The sequence below is a fragment of the Notothenia rossii genome, assembly GCF_949606895.1.
Source record: "Notothenia rossii genome assembly, chromosome: 7".
In the NCBI taxonomy this organism is placed as follows: Eukaryota; Metazoa; Chordata; class Actinopteri; order Perciformes; family Nototheniidae; genus Notothenia; species Notothenia rossii.
This window is the reverse complement of record NC_136905.1, coordinates 2,358,780-2,376,655: the sequence shown is the minus strand read 5'-3', so window position 1 is coordinate 2,376,655 and position 17,876 is coordinate 2,358,780. Positions and strand designations below refer to the sequence as shown.

The following is a 17,876-nucleotide window of genomic DNA, read 5'->3' as shown; positions in this document are numbered from 1 at the left end:
TTATAGAATATGTTTTAAAAAGTAATTAAAAGTCCAAACAGTCAAATGTCAGTTTGAGCTCTGCAGGAGGTTTCATCGTGATCACATGATCCTGCAGTTTCATTTACCCGGGGACGAAGGTCTGTCCTCCAGCCTCCTTCAGCTGCTCACATGTCCGAGTTAAAGAGGGGTGGGGATACGTGTACAACCCCCCTGAAATACACACACACACACACACACACACACACACACACACACACACACACACACACACACACACACACACACACACACACACACACACACACACACACACACACACACACACACACACACACACACACACACACACACACACACACACACACACACACACACACACACACACACACACTGATCAGATACTTAATTACAGAAAGTTCAATAGCAATAGTTAGTTCTGGTCGGTGATTTGAAGGTGGGGGGGGGGCAGTCTCTGATGTGCTGTGGGAGGGGGATCCAGGGGGGGAGGGGGGGTAGCCAATTAAAAGTGTGTGTTCATAACGTCATACAATATGACCAAGCTCAAGTCCCCTAAACGTACCATGTTATCTTGATTCATTTGTTTATTCTTTTCTCCCCTGAATTGTTATTATGTATGACTGCATGTTTTCTTGTTGCTTTTTGTCTGCTGTGTTTCGTGTTTTGATCTTGTCCTTTTTGTCTGTATTGGTTTTGCACGATGACCAGTATGTGTACGCTGGGCGTACGACTAATGTCTCATTTTCGATGCAGCAAGGTTGTAAGACATAAAGTATGTACATGTTGCAATTTGTATGTTTGTTCTTAAGATGTTCAAAAAAAGTAAAACAAGTGTGTGTTCCTATACTGCTGAGAGCGGAGAGGAAGACCCTGAAGAAGCGCTGGGTGTAGAGAGTGTGTAGAGTGTGTGTAGAGTGTAGAGTGTGTGTAGAGTGTGTGTGTAGAGTGTAGAGTGTAGAGTGTGTGTAGAGTGTAGAGTGTGTGTAGAGTGTAGAGTGTGTTCTCACTGCTGAGCGCGGAGAGGAAGACCCTGAAGAAGCGCTGGGTGTAGCTCTGCTCCTCGGCCTTCAGTCGGTCCAGGTGGACGAGGTGCTGCTGGAGCGGCCCCCCCGCCACCTCCTCCACCTGGCTGCGGACGTAGCGCTCGCCCACCGTCACCACGAACTGCGCCACCCCCTGACACTGGGCCTTCTGGGAGACGTAGCTGAGCTGGGCCCGGTCCTGGGGGGCCGTGCTGGTTCCCACCAGGGTCAGCACCACCCTCCTCCTGCGGGGCTGCGTTGCCTTCAGGAGCAGCTCCTTCAGGGCAAAGTCCAGAGTGACGCCCAGCGCCGAGGAGCCGCCCTGCGTCCACAGGGAAGGAAAGAAGAAACATTATTTTAAATCTTTAGCTCGATAGCAGCTATGCCTCTTTGACCTCAAATCAAATTGTGAAAAATAATCGATCGATCAGCGGAGAACTGGCGTCCCGGGTTCGTCGAGCCCAGCAAGGTCAGCCCACTCCTGTGCATGGTCCTGCTAACTCTCTTTCTGTCCCAGACTTGTCCCGCTCGGATGTCTTCCAGTGGGCCCATTCTACCCGCCTGTCAGTCTGTGCCCAGAACAAGACCTCAACCAAACCTCCTTCTGGTCCTTTGTCCATTCCTAGCCGTCCGTGGTCTCACATTTCCTTGGACTACGTCACCGGCGTTCCACCATCCAATGGAAACACAGTCATCCTTGCAATAATTGAAAGGTTCTCCAAAAGTGCTCAGTTCATTCCCCTCCCTAAACTCCCATCCTCCAGGGGGACAGCGGACCTTCTGGTTAATCAAGTGTTCTGTTTGCGTGGCATCTCCTCAGATATCGTTTCCGACAGAGGTCCCCAATTCACATCACGTGTATGGAGATGCTTTTGTGCGGCATTCAATATCGATGTCAGTCTTTCCTCAGGATATCACCCACAGACCAACGGCCAAACCGCTGCGCTGTGTGACCTCCTCTCACCAATCCTGTTGGAGTGCTCAACTCCCTCGGTTGGATTATGCCCACAACACCCTCACCAATGCCTTTACAGGTATATCTCCCTTTGAGTGTGCCGATGGTTATCTTCCCCTTCAAGGAAGTGGAGGTGGCGCCCTCATTCGTGCCTCCCAGGCCAATCGTCACCGTGCCCCAGCCCCAGTCCACACCCCAGGCCAGAAGGTATGGCTTTCTTCCAACGACCCACCTCTAAGGGTAGAGTCAAGGAAGCTGGCACCCCGGGTCATCGGTCCTTAAAGGTTTACTATGTCATAAACCCATCTGCTGTACGGTTACTACTCCCACCCGCTCAGGATTCACCGCACGTGTCATGTTTCTCAGCTCAAGCCTGTCTGCTCCAGTCCCCTGTCTCCCTCCTATGGTAGCTCCTCCGCCTCCCCAGATAATCAACGATCATCCTGTTTATTGTCCTGCGCCTCCTGGATGGCCGCGAGTTGCAGTACCTCGTGGACTGGGAGGGATATGCTACGGAGGAGCGTTGCTGGCTCCATCGTCGTCAGATTCTCAATCCCATCCTCATACGGGATTTCCAACCCTCCAACCCGGCAGGACCCGGTTAGAGGGGGGGGGGGGGGGTACTGTTACATTACATGTTTTACTCAATGCCCTGGCTGATCATTGCCATCCCTGTCTGAGTGTCTGCAGGTGTGCTGGAGTCAGAGCAGCCCCCCACCAGCTGAAGGCTTTAAAGACTCAGCCCGGCCACAGAAGCTGCTCCTCAGCATATACATCAAGCCAGGTCATATTAGAGGTTCCATTGATCCTGTTCTGTCTGTGTTCCCCTGCAGTCCTGCCTGCTCTGCTCCAGCCCCTGTAGACCGCTCAGACCCACAACCTCTGACCGGATTCCCTCCCATTCGGTTTCGGACCCCCCACCTCAGCTCTGATCAACCCAGCTCTTTTTCCCCCCTGAAAATAAACCTTTTTCTAAATGCTACTGTCTGTGTCTGCACCTGGGTCTGCTGTTCTGCTGCCTAACATGCACCTCTTTATTCTCCTCACATAGTATAGGTATCAGGGACGGTGTACCTGCTGTGTCATGTTCATCAGGTGCCTCTTCATCTGGCCGGAGGTCTGGAAGGTCCCGAACCCAAACTCCACCTTGGGGGCCCGGAAGCCGCTCTGCTGGACGAGGGCCACCCGGGCCCCTGATCCGGGCCTGCGGGGGGTGGGGCTCACGGCCAGCTGCTCCACCACGGAGCCCAGCAGCTGCTGCATGCCGGCGTACTCGTCAGCCTGCACCTCCCTGGAGCTGTCCAGAACCAGAACCAGGTCCACATCCGCCTCCTGAGGCGGCAGCGGGTCCAGGATGAAGGAGCACTGCTGCGAGCGCTGGCACGGGTCTGAGGGAACACACAGGCAACATTGCTCTCATCAGGAAATCGGATACGGGTTAATCTGAGTAAATATACCCTTTGATCCCCTCCTCACAATCTACAGAAAAGGCCTTCATGCTAAAGTAAGGGTCTGGACGGACTCCTTTGTTTACTTCTGGAACATGGTGACATCACTCTGGAACACTGACGCTCCTATTGGCTAGCGCTCCAACACATTGTACGTGGGACATCTCTAAGAGGTTGGCCAATCACAACAGAGCCGGCCAGCTAACCAATCAGAGCAGACTGGGCTCTGGTATCAGACAGAGGGTGAAAAGAGGTGCTGCAGCACAGGCAGTATGAGAGAGATAGAGAGCTTTTTGAACATTAAAGCATGGAGACATGTCCCAGTAGAGACACTACATACTGATATACACCTGAACATCAGCAGGAGAGGACTCTTTAAAGTAGAGACACTACATACTGATATACACCTGAACATCAGCAGGAGAGGACTCTTTAAAGTAGAGACACTACATACTGATATACACCTGAACATCAGCAGGAGAGGACTCTTTAAAGTAGAGACACTAGATACTGATATACACCTGAACATCAGCAGGAGAGGACTCTTTAAAGTAGAGACACTACATACTGATATACACCTGAACATCAGCAGGAGAGGACTCTTTAAAGTAGAGACACTACATACTGATATACACCTGAACATCAGCAGGAGAGGACTCTTTAAAGTAGAGACACTACATACTGATATACACCTGAACATCAGCAGGAGAGGACTCTTTAAAGTAGAGACACTACATACTGATATACACCTGAACATCAGCAGGAGAGGACTCTTTAAAGTAGAGACACTAGATACTGATATACACCTGAACATCAGCAGGAGAGGACTCTTTAAAGTAGAGACACTACATACTGATATACACCTGAACATCAGCAGGAGAGGACTCTTTAAAGTAGAGACACTACATACTGATATACACCTGAACATCAGCAGGAGAGGACTCTTTAAAGTAGAGACACAACATACTGATATACACCTGAACATCAGCAGGAGAGGACTCTTTAAAGTAGAGACACTACATACTGATATACACCTGAACATCAGCAGGAGAGGACTCTTTAAAGTAGAGACCAGGAGCTCCAACAAGCCGTGTAGGACAGAGAGTGAATACACATACTATACAGAGATGCTGTTTGAGAAACCAATGTGAGTTTGGAACATTGAACAATATAAATCTATTCTAGTAGACCTCAACTATGGAACTATGATCAGTAGAAATGGCGATGACATGGGACCTTTAACACAATGAGCAGCTGTTTAAAACGAAGAGATGTGGCTGCGTACCGTAACAGATGGCACAGTTCTTGACCTTCCTCAGGTCAGCAGCCGGGTTCCTCCCCAGCACCGTGAAAATGGAGGATCCTGAGTCGTCCACCTGAGATTACAAACAGCAGCTCTTAGAGAGATAACACAAACACATTCATCTAAAATACAGAGACCGTTTTCCTAACGCTCAGGAGTCTGTGGGCGGTTCATCTGAGAACTCCTTGGAGCTCAGATGTTCAGAGAGGATGATAACAGCTCTGAGAGAGTTTGCATTGTATTCCCTCCTGAAACACCTCCATGACTCCAGGGTTCCTCATGAAGTGATATTACCCAGAAGTCTCTAAGCGTCGGGCATGACAAGAGCTGCTCAGATTCTCTAGCTTCAATACTTACTTTCAATTACACTGCTTCATTGAATACTCCATTCTGATTGCTCAATTTGGACATTTCAGAGGTTGTTAATACTTGATAACACACCGCTGCTTATTAAAATAATGACCGTTGCTAAGGAGGATCACGGGGAGAAGAGGTTTAAAAACAGGCAGGAAGTAAACACGAAAGGGAACAGCAGAAGAAGACAGCCAGGAAGTAAACAAGAAAGGGAACAGCAGAAGAAGACAGCCAGGAAGTAAACAGTAAAGAGGACAGGAGAAGAAGACTGACAGGAAGTAAACACTAAAGGGAACATCAGAAGAAGACTGACAGGAAGTAAACACTAAAGGGAACATCAGAAGAAGACAGAGCGGAAGTAAACACTAAAGGGAACAGCAGAAGAAGACAGGCAGGAAGTAAACACTAAAGGGAACAGTAGAAGAAGACAGACGGGAAATAAACACTAAAGGGAACAGTAGAAGAAGACAGAGCGGAAGTAAACACTAAAGGGAACAGCAGAAGAAGACAGGCAGGAAGTAAACACTAAAGGGAACAGCAGAAGAAGACAGACAGGAAGTAAACACGAAAGGGAACAGCAGAAGAAGATAGGAAGTAACCACTAAAGGGAACAGCAGAAGAAGACAGTCAGGAAGTAAACACTAAAGGGAAAGCAAAAGAAGACAGACAGGAAGTAAACACTAAAGGGAACAGCAGAAGAAGACAGACAGGAAGTAAACACTAAAGGGAACAGCAGAAGAAGACAGACAGGAAGTAAACACTAAAGGGAACAGCAGAAGAGGACAGACAGGAAGTAAACACTAAAGGGGACAGCATAAGAAGACAGACAGGAAGTAAACACTAAAGGGAACAGCAGAATAAGGCAGACAGGAAGTAAACACTAAAGGGAACAGCAGAATAAGGCAGACAGGAAGTAAACACTAAAGGGAACAGCAGAAGAAGACAGACAGGAAGTAAACACTAAAGGGAACAGTAGAAGAAGACAGCCAGGAAGTAAACACTAAAGGGAACAGCAGAAGAAGACAGACAGGAAGTAAACACTAAAGGGAACAGCAGAAGAAGACAGACAGGAAGTATGCATCGGAAAAAGAAGAAGTGATACTCCCACCTTCAGAGCCTCGGCGGTGTTGTCATCGTTCTTCAGCGAGATGACGGCGGGGACGATGTTGAGGCCGCGGTACTCCATGGTGGCGGTGACGATGTCATCCACGTCCTGTGACGGCCCGTTGGAGAGGAAGACTGCCACCTTCCTCATCATCACCCCCGCTCGCACACGCTTGAAGACGTGTTGCCCCACGAAGCGCATGGCGGCCCCCAGCTGGCGCCGGCTGGACGTCCTCTCCAGGGCCACGTTCCTCAGCAGCTCCAGTAGCTGCGTCTTGGTCCGGTAGTCCTGGAAGCGGATCAGGTACTTGGTGTGGGCGCTGAATCCCACCACGGCCACCCGGGCCCCCGTCGGACAGTTGCTCTCGGAGACGGAGACGTCCTCCAGCAGAGACAGCAGGGCGGAGCGCTGCCGCTCGAAGGCCGCCGGGGTCACGTCCTGCGACATGTCCAGCCCCAGAACCAGCTCCGTGGGGAAGGCCGGGCACAACGAGCGGTCTTAAACCAACGAAGAAGAGGTGATGATAAGGACATAGGAACACTGTGGTCATGTAATGCTTTAAGCTAGGGGAGTCCAAACTAATGACATATGGCCCACTAATGAAACTTGTGCTTGTCTTGTATTGTAGTTCTTAAATATAGGTGAAAACACATATTACCCAGTAGTGCTCATGTGGTACGAAGCCCACTTCAAATACATTCAGTCAGTTAAAGATGGAAACAAATGTTCGTTGTTAAAAAAAAAAGCCCAATAACTTATAAATAGACCCTTCATATTTCTCCGTATCACTCTGAGGCGTCTGTTTAAGCGATGAGCTGCCAACTAAAGTAATGAAACCTATAGAGAGCTGGGATGTGGGCTGTCGTTTCCTTAAAGCGTATTCAAGTATCGAGCATAATCTACCTACATGTTGCTAACTTATAACTGAACATACGAGGGAATAGACCTAACCTCTATGAGTGGCCCAGCCCTTCGTATATTTTTCTGTATGTGGCCCTCGGTGAAAAAGTTTGGACACTCCTGCTTTAAGCTTTAGCTTGTGTAAAATGATAAAGCAAATAAAAAAATTATAATAATAATAATGGATTAAATGTGTATAGCACCCAAGGCCACCTTACATGGTGAGCAAACAAGCAAACAAGAAGGGCATTTAATAAAGTAAAATATTAAATAAATAGCAGTAGGAGTGGAAGCAGGGGGCTGTGATGGCTTCGGGGTCAAAGGCCATGGTGAACAGTGACGTTTGTCTCAGCGGGCTTTATAGATTAACAAACATGAGTTTCCAACATTAAAGTGGTATATTTAAGAAAAAGAAAAAGCCAAAGGATGTGAGCAGAACTTAAAAAAAAGACAATGCAGTGGGTCATTTACTAGAAAGGTTTACAGTTCCGTAAATATTTAACAGTTAACTTAAATATCCTGCGCAAACATGAAAGAAAAGTCAGCAATTGTCTGAGAATAACGTTACACATAAAACAAGAAGCTGTTGTTACCCCCATGGCCTACTTCTATTTGAATGTTTGATGTATTATTAGTATCATTACATGACATGTCACATGTTAGACCATTTTATCCAAAGTGACTTGCATACTCAATATTGTGGACAATCCCCACAGGAGCAATTGTGAGTGAAGTGTCTCAGGGACACAACGACATGCTGACTGCAGTGGGGTTTGAACCTGAGACCCCCTGATCCCAACACCAACGCATAACCCACTGCACCACACACCTCCCTTATTTGTATTATTATTATTATTATTATTATTATTATTATTATTAAGTGTTCAGAAAGATGTATAAACTCCAGGAGAGCATGACGCCGTCCTTGGTCCAGCGTCAACATCGCCAAGCTCCTGCGATCAATGGTAAAGTGGAGAAACTTACCCATGGCACAAGCTGTGGAGAGAAAGAAATATATTTTAGAAACTAAATGCAGTTTTCAAACAATGAATACATATTTCTGAAGAAGTGTTTCTCACCACAGTTGTCTCTGATGTAGGTGATCAGCTGGCACTCCTGAGAAAACACACAATCACAAAATAGTATTTATACTTGTAACGTCCCTGTAGTCTGTTATATAGGATTTAGTGCATGTCTACGGTCTGCAAAGGCTAAAATCCATGGGTTCCCTCCATTGGACTCCTTTGTTTACTTCCTGAACATCAGCAGGAGAGGACTCTTTAAAGTAGAGACACTACATACTGATATACACCTGAACATCAGCAGGAGAGGACTCTTTACAGTAGAGACACTACATACTGATATACACCTGAACATCAGCAGGAGAGGACTCTTTAAAGTACAGACACTACATACTGATATACACCTGAACATCAGCAGGAGAGGACTCTTTAAAGTAGAGACACTACATACTGATATACACCTGAACATCAGCAGGAGAGGACTCTTTAAAGTAGAGACACTACATACTGATATACACCTGAACATCAGCAGGAGAGGACTCTTTAAAGTAGAGACACTACATACTGATATACACCTGAACATCAGCAGGAGAGGACTCTTTAAAGTAGAGACACTACATACTGATATACACCTGAACATCAGCAGGAGAGGACTCTTTAAAGTAGAGACGCTACATACTGATATACACCTGAACATCAGCAGGAGAGGACTCTTTAAAGTAGAGACACTACATACTGATATACACCTGAACATCAGCAGGAGAGGACTCTTTAAAGTAGAGACACTACATACTGATATACACCTGAACATCAGCAGGAGAGGACTCTTTAAAGTAGAGACGCTACATACTGATATACACCTGAACATCAGCAGGAGAGGACTCTTTAAAGTAGAGACACTACATACTGATATACACCTGAACATCAGCAGGAGAGGACTCTTTAAAGTAGAGACACTACATACTGATATACACCTGGACATCAGCAGGAAAGGACTCTTTAAAGTAGAGACACTACATAATGATATACACCTGAACATCAGAGGAGAGGACTCTTTAAAGTAGAGACACTATATACTGATATACACCTGAACATCAGCAGGAGAGGACTCTTTAAAGTAGAGACACTACATACAGATATACACCTGAACATCAGCAGGAGAGGACTCTTTAAAGTAGAGACACTACATACTGATATACACCTGAACATCAGCAGGAGAGGACTCTTTAAAGTAGAGACACTACATACTGATATACACCTGAACATCAGCAGGAGAGGACTCTTTAAAGTAGAGTCACTACATACTGATATACACCTGAACATCAGCAGGAGAGGACTCTTTAAAGTAGAGTCACTACATACTGATATACACCTGAACATCAGCAGGAGAGAACTCTTTAAAGTAGAGACACTACATACTGATATACACCTGAACATCAGCAGGAGAGGACTCTTTAAAGTAGAGACACTACATACTGATATACACCTGAACATCAGCAGGAGAGAACTCTTTAAAGTAGAGACACTACATACTGATATACACCTGAACATCAGCAGGAGAGGACTCTTTAAAGTAGAGACACTACACACACACACTGATATACAACATTAAAGCTTGGAAACATGGTTTTAAGGAGGACGTACAGTCTTGTCTCTGGCTCCAGGAGGACCTCTGGAACCCTGAGAAGGAGAAAGAGAGACATTATTACCCTTTTTATCATTCATTTTATGAATATATTTTATATTCACTTAACAGGATTTAAGGTGTTGAATACAAGTGTAACAAGAATATATCAAGCTCAATTAGTGAGGATGCAAGTAAAGATCATTTTTGGTTAAAATATAAATGATGAATCTGAAATTGCCCTAAAACGCTGTCGTATTCCTTTTTGATGTTTTGATGCACTTTTGTTGATCAAAGATGTTTTATGATGGTTTAGAGAATAGGATGTTGTCTGGATGTGAGCGGAGGTCTCCTCCCTCTGAGCCGCTGCTTGGCACCGTGCCAGCGCACCAATTGTTCGCACCGGCTATTTAAGCTGAGGTGCCAAACTGGGTCCCTCCCATTTCCGCCTCTCCTGTGGTGGCTGCAGCCTGATGGGTGACGCACATTGTTTGGCGTGGCAGCATTCATGTCCTACTCTCTGCCTGACGGGTAAAGCACTGTGCAGTCTGTCATTCCTCCATGGGCACAAGCTGCACACTGCTGACACTTTCTCGTCTCATCTCAGCTGAGGTCCGGGGCATTAAAGGAGGCATTGCTCCGCCAGAGGCTCCGTGACCACAGCGTTGCAAACTGGTGATTGCCGTTGTCTGCTCTCTTTCAATCTGCTGCGTAGTTCCCCTGCCTGATCGATTATTTATGTCACAGCGGGATTTGGCCGTGGGATTTGCGGGTCTCAGTCCCTCCCTTGTTGGCTCTGTGGCTGCGCCTAGCTGCACAAGGTGGTACGTATGAGCCCTCCATACGGTAAGTTAAACCGTCACTTTCATACAGATTTGGTAGCAATTCTAATCCTCTTTCCAGGAGTGTTGTAACTATTCTCCCTCCCCACCTTTGGCCATCATTCCCGTCCCGTGCTGCTGTTTGGGCTCTCTGTGAGTTTGGCTCTCTGTGAGTTTGGCTCTCTGAGAGTTTGGGCTCTCTGAGAGTTTGGGCTCTCTGTGAGTTTGGCTCTCTGAGAGTTTGGGCTCTCTGAGAGTTTGGGCTCTCTGTGAGTTTGGGCTCTCTGAGTTTGGCTCTCTGTGAGTTTGGGCTCTCTGTGAGTTTGGGCTCTCTGAGAGTTTGGGCTCTCTGTGAGTTTGGGCTCTCTGTGAGTTTGGGCTCTCTGTGAGTTTGGGCTCTCTGAGTTTGGGCTCTCTGTGAGTTTGGCTCTCTGTGAGTTTGGGCTCTCTGTGAGTTTGGCTGTCTGTGAGTTTGGCTCTCTGTGAGTTTGGGCTCTCTGAGTTTGGGCTCTCTGAGTTTGGGCTCTCTGTGAGTTTGGCTCTCTGTGAGTTTGGCTCTCTGTGAGTTTGGCTCTCTGAGTTTGGGCTCTCTGTGAGTTTGGCTCTCTGTGAGTTTGGCTCTCTGAGTTTGGCTCTCTCTGAGTTTGGGCTCTCTGAGAGTTTGGGCTCTCTGTGAGTTGGGCACTGTGAGTTTGGGCTCTCTGTGAGTTTGGCTCTCTGTGAGCTTGGCTCTCTGTGAGTTTGGGCTCTCTGTGAGCTTGGCTCTCTGTGAGTTTGGGCTCTCTGAGTTTGGCTCTCTGAGTTTGGGCTCTCTGAGTTTGGCTCTCTGTGAGTTTGGGCTCTCTGAGTTTGGGCTCTCTGAGTTTGGCTCTCTCTGAGTTTGGGCTCTCTGAGTTTGGGCTCTCTGAGTTTGGCTCTCTATGAGTTTGGGCTCTCTGTGAGTTTGGGCTCTCTGAGTTTGGGCTCTCTGAGTTTGGCTCTCTCTGAGTTTGGGCTCTCTGTGAGTTTGGGCTCTCTGAGTTTGGGCTCTCTGAGTTTGGCTCTCTGTGAGCTTGGCTCTCTCTGAGTTTGGGCTCTCTGAGTTTGGCTCTCTGTGAGTTTGGGCTCTCTGTGAGTTTGGGCTCTTTGAGTTTGGCTCTCTGTGAGTTTGGCTCTCTCTGAGTTTGGGCTCTCTGAGTTTGGGCTCTCTGAGTTTGGGCTCTCTGTGAGTTTGGGCTCTCTGAGTTTGGGCTCTCTGTGAGTTTGGCTCTCTGTGAGTTTGGGCTCTCTGAGTTTGGGCTCTCTGTGAGTTTGGCTCTGTGAGTTTGGCTCTGTGAGTTTGGGCTCTCTGAGTTTGGGCTCTCTGAGAGTTTGGCTCTCTGTGAGTTTGGGCTCTCTGAGTTTGGGCTCTCTGAGAGTTTGGGCTCTCTGTGAGTTTGGCTCTGTGAGTTTGGCTCTGTGAGTTTGGCTCTGTGAGTTTGGCTCTCTGTGAGTTTGGGCTCTCTGAGTTTGGGCTCTCTGAGTTTGGCTCTCTGTGAGTTTGGGCTCTCTGTGAGTTTGGGCTCTCTGTTTGGCTCTCTGTGAGTTTGGCTCTGTGAGTTTGGCTCTGTGAGTTTGGGCTCTCTGTGAGTTTGGGCTCTCTGTGAGTTTGGCTCTCTGTGAGTTTGGCTCTCTGTGAGTTTGGCTCTGTGAGTTTGGCTCTGTGAGTTTGGGCTCTCTGAGTTTGGGCTCTCTGAGTTTGGGCTCTCTGTTTGGCTCTCTGTGAGTTTGGCTCTCTGTGAGTTTGGCTCTCTGTGAGTTTGGGCTCTCTGAGTTTGGGCTCTCTGAGTTTGGGCTCTCTGAGTTTGGGCTCTCTGTGAGTTTGGGCTCTCTGTGAGTTTGGCTCTCTGAGTTTGGGCTCTCTGAGTTTGGGCTCTCTGTGAGTTTGGGCTCTCTGAGTTTGGCTCTCTCTGAGTTTGGGCTCTCTGTGAGTTTGGGCTCTCTGAGTTTGGCTCTCTGTGAGTTTGGGCTCTCTGAGTTTGGGCTCTGGGCTCTCTCTGAGTTTGGCTCTCTGTGAGTTTGGTCTCTGGGCTCTCTGTGAGTTTGGGCTCTCTGTGAGTTTGGGCTCTCTGAGTTTGGCTCTCTCTGAGTTTGGCTCTCTGTGAGTTTGGGCTCTCTGTGAGTTTGGGCTCTCTGAGTTTGGCTCTCTGTGAGTTTGGCTCTCTGTGAGTTTGGGCTCTCTGAGTTTGGCTCTCTGTGAGTTTGGGCTCTGGGCTCTCTGTGGGTTTGGGCTCTCTGTGAGTTTGGGCTCTCTGAGTTTGGGCTCTCTGAGTTTGGGCTCTCTGTGAGTTTGGGCTCTCTGAGTTTGGGCTCTCTGTGAGTTTGGGCTCTCTGAGTTTGGGCTCTCTGTGAGTTTGGGCTCTCTGTGAGTTTGGGCTCTCTGAGTTTGGGCTCTCTGTGAGTTTGGGCTCTCTGAGTTTGGGCTCTCTGAGTTTGGGCTCTCTGTGAGTTTGGCTCTCTGTGAGTTTGGGCTCTCTGAGTTTGGGCTCTCTGTGAGTTTGGCTCTCTGTGAGTTTGGCTCTCTGTGAGTTTGGCTCTGTGAGTTTGGCTCTGTGAGTTTGGCTCTGTGAGTTTGGCTCTGTGAGTTTGGGCTCTCTGAGTTTGGGCTCTCTGTTTGGCTCTCTGTGAGTTTGGCTCTCTGTGAGTTTGGCTCTCTGTGAGTTTGGGCTCTCTGAGTTTGGGCTCTCTGAGTTTGGGCTCTCTGTGAGTTTGGGCTCTCTGTGAGTTTGGCTCTCTGAGTTTGGGCTCTCTGAGTTTGGGCTCTCTGTGAGTTTGGGCTCTCTGAGTTTGGCTCTCTCTGAGTTTGGGCTCTCTGTGAGTTTGGGCTCTCTGAGTTTGGCTCTCTGTGAGTTTGGGCTCTCTGAGTTTGGGCTCTGGGCTCTCTGTGAGTTTGGGCTCTCTGTGAGTTTGGGCTCTCTGAGTTTGGCTCTCTCTGAGTTTGGCTCTCTGTGAGTTTGGGCTCTCTGTGAGTTTGGGCTCTCTGAGTTTGGCTCTCTGTGAGTTTGGGCTCTCTGTGAGTTTGGCTCTCTGTGAGTTTGGGCTCTGGGCTCTCTGTGGGTTTGGGCTCTCTGTGAGTTTGGGCTCTCTGAGTTTGGGCTCTCTGAGTTTGGGCTCTCTGTGAGTTTGGGCTCTCTGAGTTTGGGCTCTCTGTGAGTTTGGGCTCTCTGAGTTTGGGCTCTCTGAGTTTGGGCTCTCTGTGAGTTTGGGCTCTCTGAGTTTGGGCTCTCTGTGAGTTTGGGCTCTCTGAGTTTGGGCTCTCTGAGTTTGGCTCTCTGTGAGTTTGGCTCTCTGTGAGTTTGGGCTCTCTGAGTTTGGGCTCTCTGTGAGTTTGGCTCTCTGTGAGTTTGGCTCTCTGTGAGTTTGGCTCTGTGAGTTTGGGCTCTCTGAGTTTGGGCTCTCTGTGAGTTTGGGCTCTCTGAGTTTGGGCTCTCTGAGTTTGGGCTCTCTGTGAGTTTGGGCTCTCTGAGTTTGGCTCTCTGTGAGTTTGGGCTCTCTGTGAGTTTGGGCTCTCTGAGTTTGGGCTCTCTGTGAGTTTGGGCTCTCTGAGTTTGGCTCTCTCTGAGTTTGGCTCTCTCTGAGTTTGGCTCTCTGTGAGTTTGGGCTCTGGGCTCTCTGTGAGTTTGGGCTCTCTGTTTGGCTCTCTGTGAGTTTGGGCTCTCTGTGAGTTTGGGCTCTCTGAGTTTGGCTCTCTGTGAGTTTGGGCTCTCTGTGAGTTTGGCTCTCTGTGAGTTTGGCTCTCTGTGAGTTTGGGCTCTCTGTGAGTTTGGGCTCTCTGTGAGTTTGGGCTCTCTGTGAGTTTGGGCTCTCTGTGAGTTTGGCTCTCTGTGAGTTTGGGCTCTCTGTGAGTTTGGGCTCTGTGAGTTTGGGCTCTGTGAGTTTTGGCTCTCTGTGAGTTTGGCTCTCTGTGAGTTTGGGCTCTCTGAGTTTGGCTCTCTGTGAGTTTGGGCTCTCTGTGAGTTTGGGCTCTCTGTGAGTTTGGGCTCTCTGAGTTTGGCTCTCTGTGAGTTTGGCTCTCTGTGAGTTTGGGCTCTCTGAGTTTGGCTCTCTGTGAGTTTGGCTCTCTGTGAGCTTGGCTCTAATCCTATCAGGACACTTATTGTTTAATTTGTCATTTACATTTACTTTAATTTGCTTATTCATTTGTGTTGTTTACATTAATTCAGATTTGGTGTATTTTGTTGTTTTCCTTTGTGTATCCTTCTGTCACAAACCTTTTGTCTCCTAACATGTTATCCTGTGCCGGACAGGTGCTGTGGGCCTGAGGCGGCAGACTCCCTGGTGGTGGCAGTGGTTTCCTTCATGTGTCCGTTTTGAGTGGTTTGCAGTGTCAGTGATTTAGTTTGGACCCCTTACTCCCCTCTTTGTTAACCGCCGCCGTGGTACGTCCAGCCCTGTCCTTTTCCCCAAAGTGGGTATTTTATTCAAATGTATTGTGTGTGTGGTGTTTTTAGATATTTTGTATGTTATAAATAAAATTGTATTCTGACCCGTAAAACTGTCTCTGCCCGTGGTGGAAAACAAACCTGATTGTCCTTAACAGCATTAGACCTAGTTTTTGTAATTCCCTGGGGGCGAAACTCCCCCAGGTGGCATGTCAGCACCAGACTTCTAACACCTAGCCAACATATACTCCTGTAGATGTATTTCCGTTAGAAGTGAATATGTTTAAGGTAGTATGCAGATTTGAAGGTGGTCTGATGGAGATGCTCACCGTGTGTCCTGGATATCCAGAATCTCCGACCACGCCTGATTCTCCGGGCCTGCCCGAGTTCCCCTGCGTTCCAAACACCAAACAAATCACGATAAGCAGAAACAAAAAACACTTAAAGGTCCCCTATCATACTGTTCTTCAATATATCACAGGTCTCAGATATATCCAGAGCCTGTCTCTGATTGGCTGAAACACCAAACAGATCATTGCAGCATTACCCATAATCCCCTCTGTTTCAGCCCTGTTTCCAAAGTGCTGATTCTCTGTCTGTTACTTTAGATGAAAATAAGGAGCCCCTCCCCACGCCCCTCTGAGAGAGATTTGGTTACAAAGAACTCAATGGAGCTCTAGGAGGAGAATCAGGTGATAGGGGGGGAGGGGGGGGGGGAGAGACATGAAGAAGAGGGGACACATGTTGATGTAGAAGAGACATGGAGAAGTGGATTTTGCATAATAGGTGAAGTGAAGACTCACGCCTCGCCCCACGTTCCCCTTCCTCCCGGGGAACCCCCCCGGTCCCTGCAGGCCGCTCTCCCCCTGAACACAGAAATAGTTACATTCATTGATTTAGCATTTCATCGTTTAACTGCATCGTGATTATGAATGGAGATATTTCATATGAAAGTGTTCATCAGGGAAAACTCACCGTCAGCCCGGGGTAACCAGGGAAACCAGGGTCTCCCTTCAACCAGAAAAACATTTTAAATGTTTAACATTTTCTGTAAGCACTCAAACAGAAGAAGACACGACTAAATATGTGTAATATATTCACATGTAACTTTGTTATGTTTTAACCCGTAACATGAATCAGGGAGAAAGCGTTCCCTACCTTTCCTCCGTTCGGCCCTGCAAGTCCATACCCGTCTTTACCGTCCTGACCCTGAGACACACACACACACACATATCAGAAACACACTTTGTATTACTGCAACACACACACACACACACACACACACACACACACACACACACACACACACACACACATATCAGAAACACACTTTGTATTACTGCAACACACACACACACACACACACACACACAAATACACACACATACACACACACACACACACACATCATATCAGATACACTTTGTATTACTGCGACACACACACACACACACACACACACACACACACACACACACACACACACACACACACACACACACACACACACACATATCAGAAACACACTTTGTATTACTGCAACACACACACACACACACACACAAATACACACACATACACACACACACACACACACATCATATCAGATACACTTTGTATTACTGCGACACACACACACACACACACACACCCACACACACACACACACACACACACACACACACACACACACACACATATCAGAAACACACTTTGTATTACTGCAACACACACACACACACACACTCACACTCACACACACTCACACACACACACACACACACACACACACACACACACACACACCATATCAGATACACACACACACACAAGGATCAGAGACACACTTTGTGTTACTGCGACACACACACACACACACACACACACACACACACACACACACACACACACACACACACACACACACACACACACACACACACACACACACACACACACACACACACACACACACACACACACACACACACACACACACACACATCATATCAGATACACTTTGTATTACTGCAACACACACACACACACACACACACACACACACACACACACACACACATCATATCAGATACACTTTGTATTACTGCAACACACACACACACACACACACACACACACACACACACACACACACACACACACACACACACACACACACACACACACACACACACACACACACACACACACACACACACACACACACACACACACACACACACACACACACACACACACACACACACACACACACACACACACTAACCGGCATGCCTCTGGGCCCCTGGGGTCCTGGGACCCCCTTCACTCCTGAATCTCCCGGTTGGCCCTTCAACACAAACGCTCAGTTTACTTCACCGTCACATTTACATCACAGACCTGTTCCGTTTAGGTTTGGTCCCAAAACATTGAAATAGGGAAAGAAACTCGCATATTTTTCACATTTCTGCTTCGAAAAAGGACCAAAACCCGTCTGTCAGTAACACAGTTAGAGTTAGAGCATTGCAATGGCTCCTATATACTTAAAATAATATATATATGTATGTATTGTATTACACTTACAAAACATGTGCAATATGTAATATATCTGCCTTGTGTTTGTTTGTTTGTTTTGCCTTCCTCTGGGTTAGGCTATGGAGTATTTTTAAATAGGGGTGCAATAGTGTAACCATGATGTAATATGAGGGTTAGTGTGGTGGTACATGGGTGTATGATGGGTTTAATAACCATGTAATAACAGTTTGATAACGGTGTAATTAGGGTTTGATAGTGTAGTTAAATGGTGTAATAATGGAGTATTTTTTAAATTAAATGTAGTTGTGGGCGTTTCTACGTTTGATCAGATTTCTTTATTTACATCCGTCAGTCAGTCAGTCAATATTACTCTGGCTTCCTGAACCC

General features: G+C 47.4%; 1 protein-coding gene across 1 annotated transcript in view; it reads right to left on the bottom strand.

Annotated features, from left to right (window-relative positions):
- The window catches only part of LOC307045524 (collagen alpha-6(VI) chain-like), a 71,877-nt gene that overhangs the window by 4,837 nt on the left and 49,164 nt on the right, over positions 1-17,876 (bottom strand). Inside the window, exons 28-39 of the mRNA XM_079691220.1 lie at positions 17,242-17,304; positions 16,113-16,163; positions 15,930-15,965; positions 15,758-15,820; positions 15,284-15,346; positions 9,754-9,789; positions 8,167-8,203; positions 6,191-6,684; positions 4,711-4,801; positions 3,052-3,365; positions 1,008-1,344; positions 108-192 (exon numbers count right to left, since the gene is read on the bottom strand). Of these exons, the coding sequence (XP_079547346.1) occupies positions 108-192; positions 1,008-1,344; positions 3,052-3,365; positions 4,711-4,801; positions 6,191-6,684; positions 8,167-8,203; positions 9,754-9,789; positions 15,284-15,346; positions 15,758-15,820; positions 15,930-15,965; positions 16,113-16,163; positions 17,242-17,304 (1,670 nt within the window). The remainder of the gene's footprint in view (positions 1-107; positions 193-1,007; positions 1,345-3,051; positions 3,366-4,710; positions 4,802-6,190; positions 6,685-8,166; positions 8,204-9,753; positions 9,790-15,283; positions 15,347-15,757; positions 15,821-15,929; positions 15,966-16,112; positions 16,164-17,241; positions 17,305-17,876) is intronic.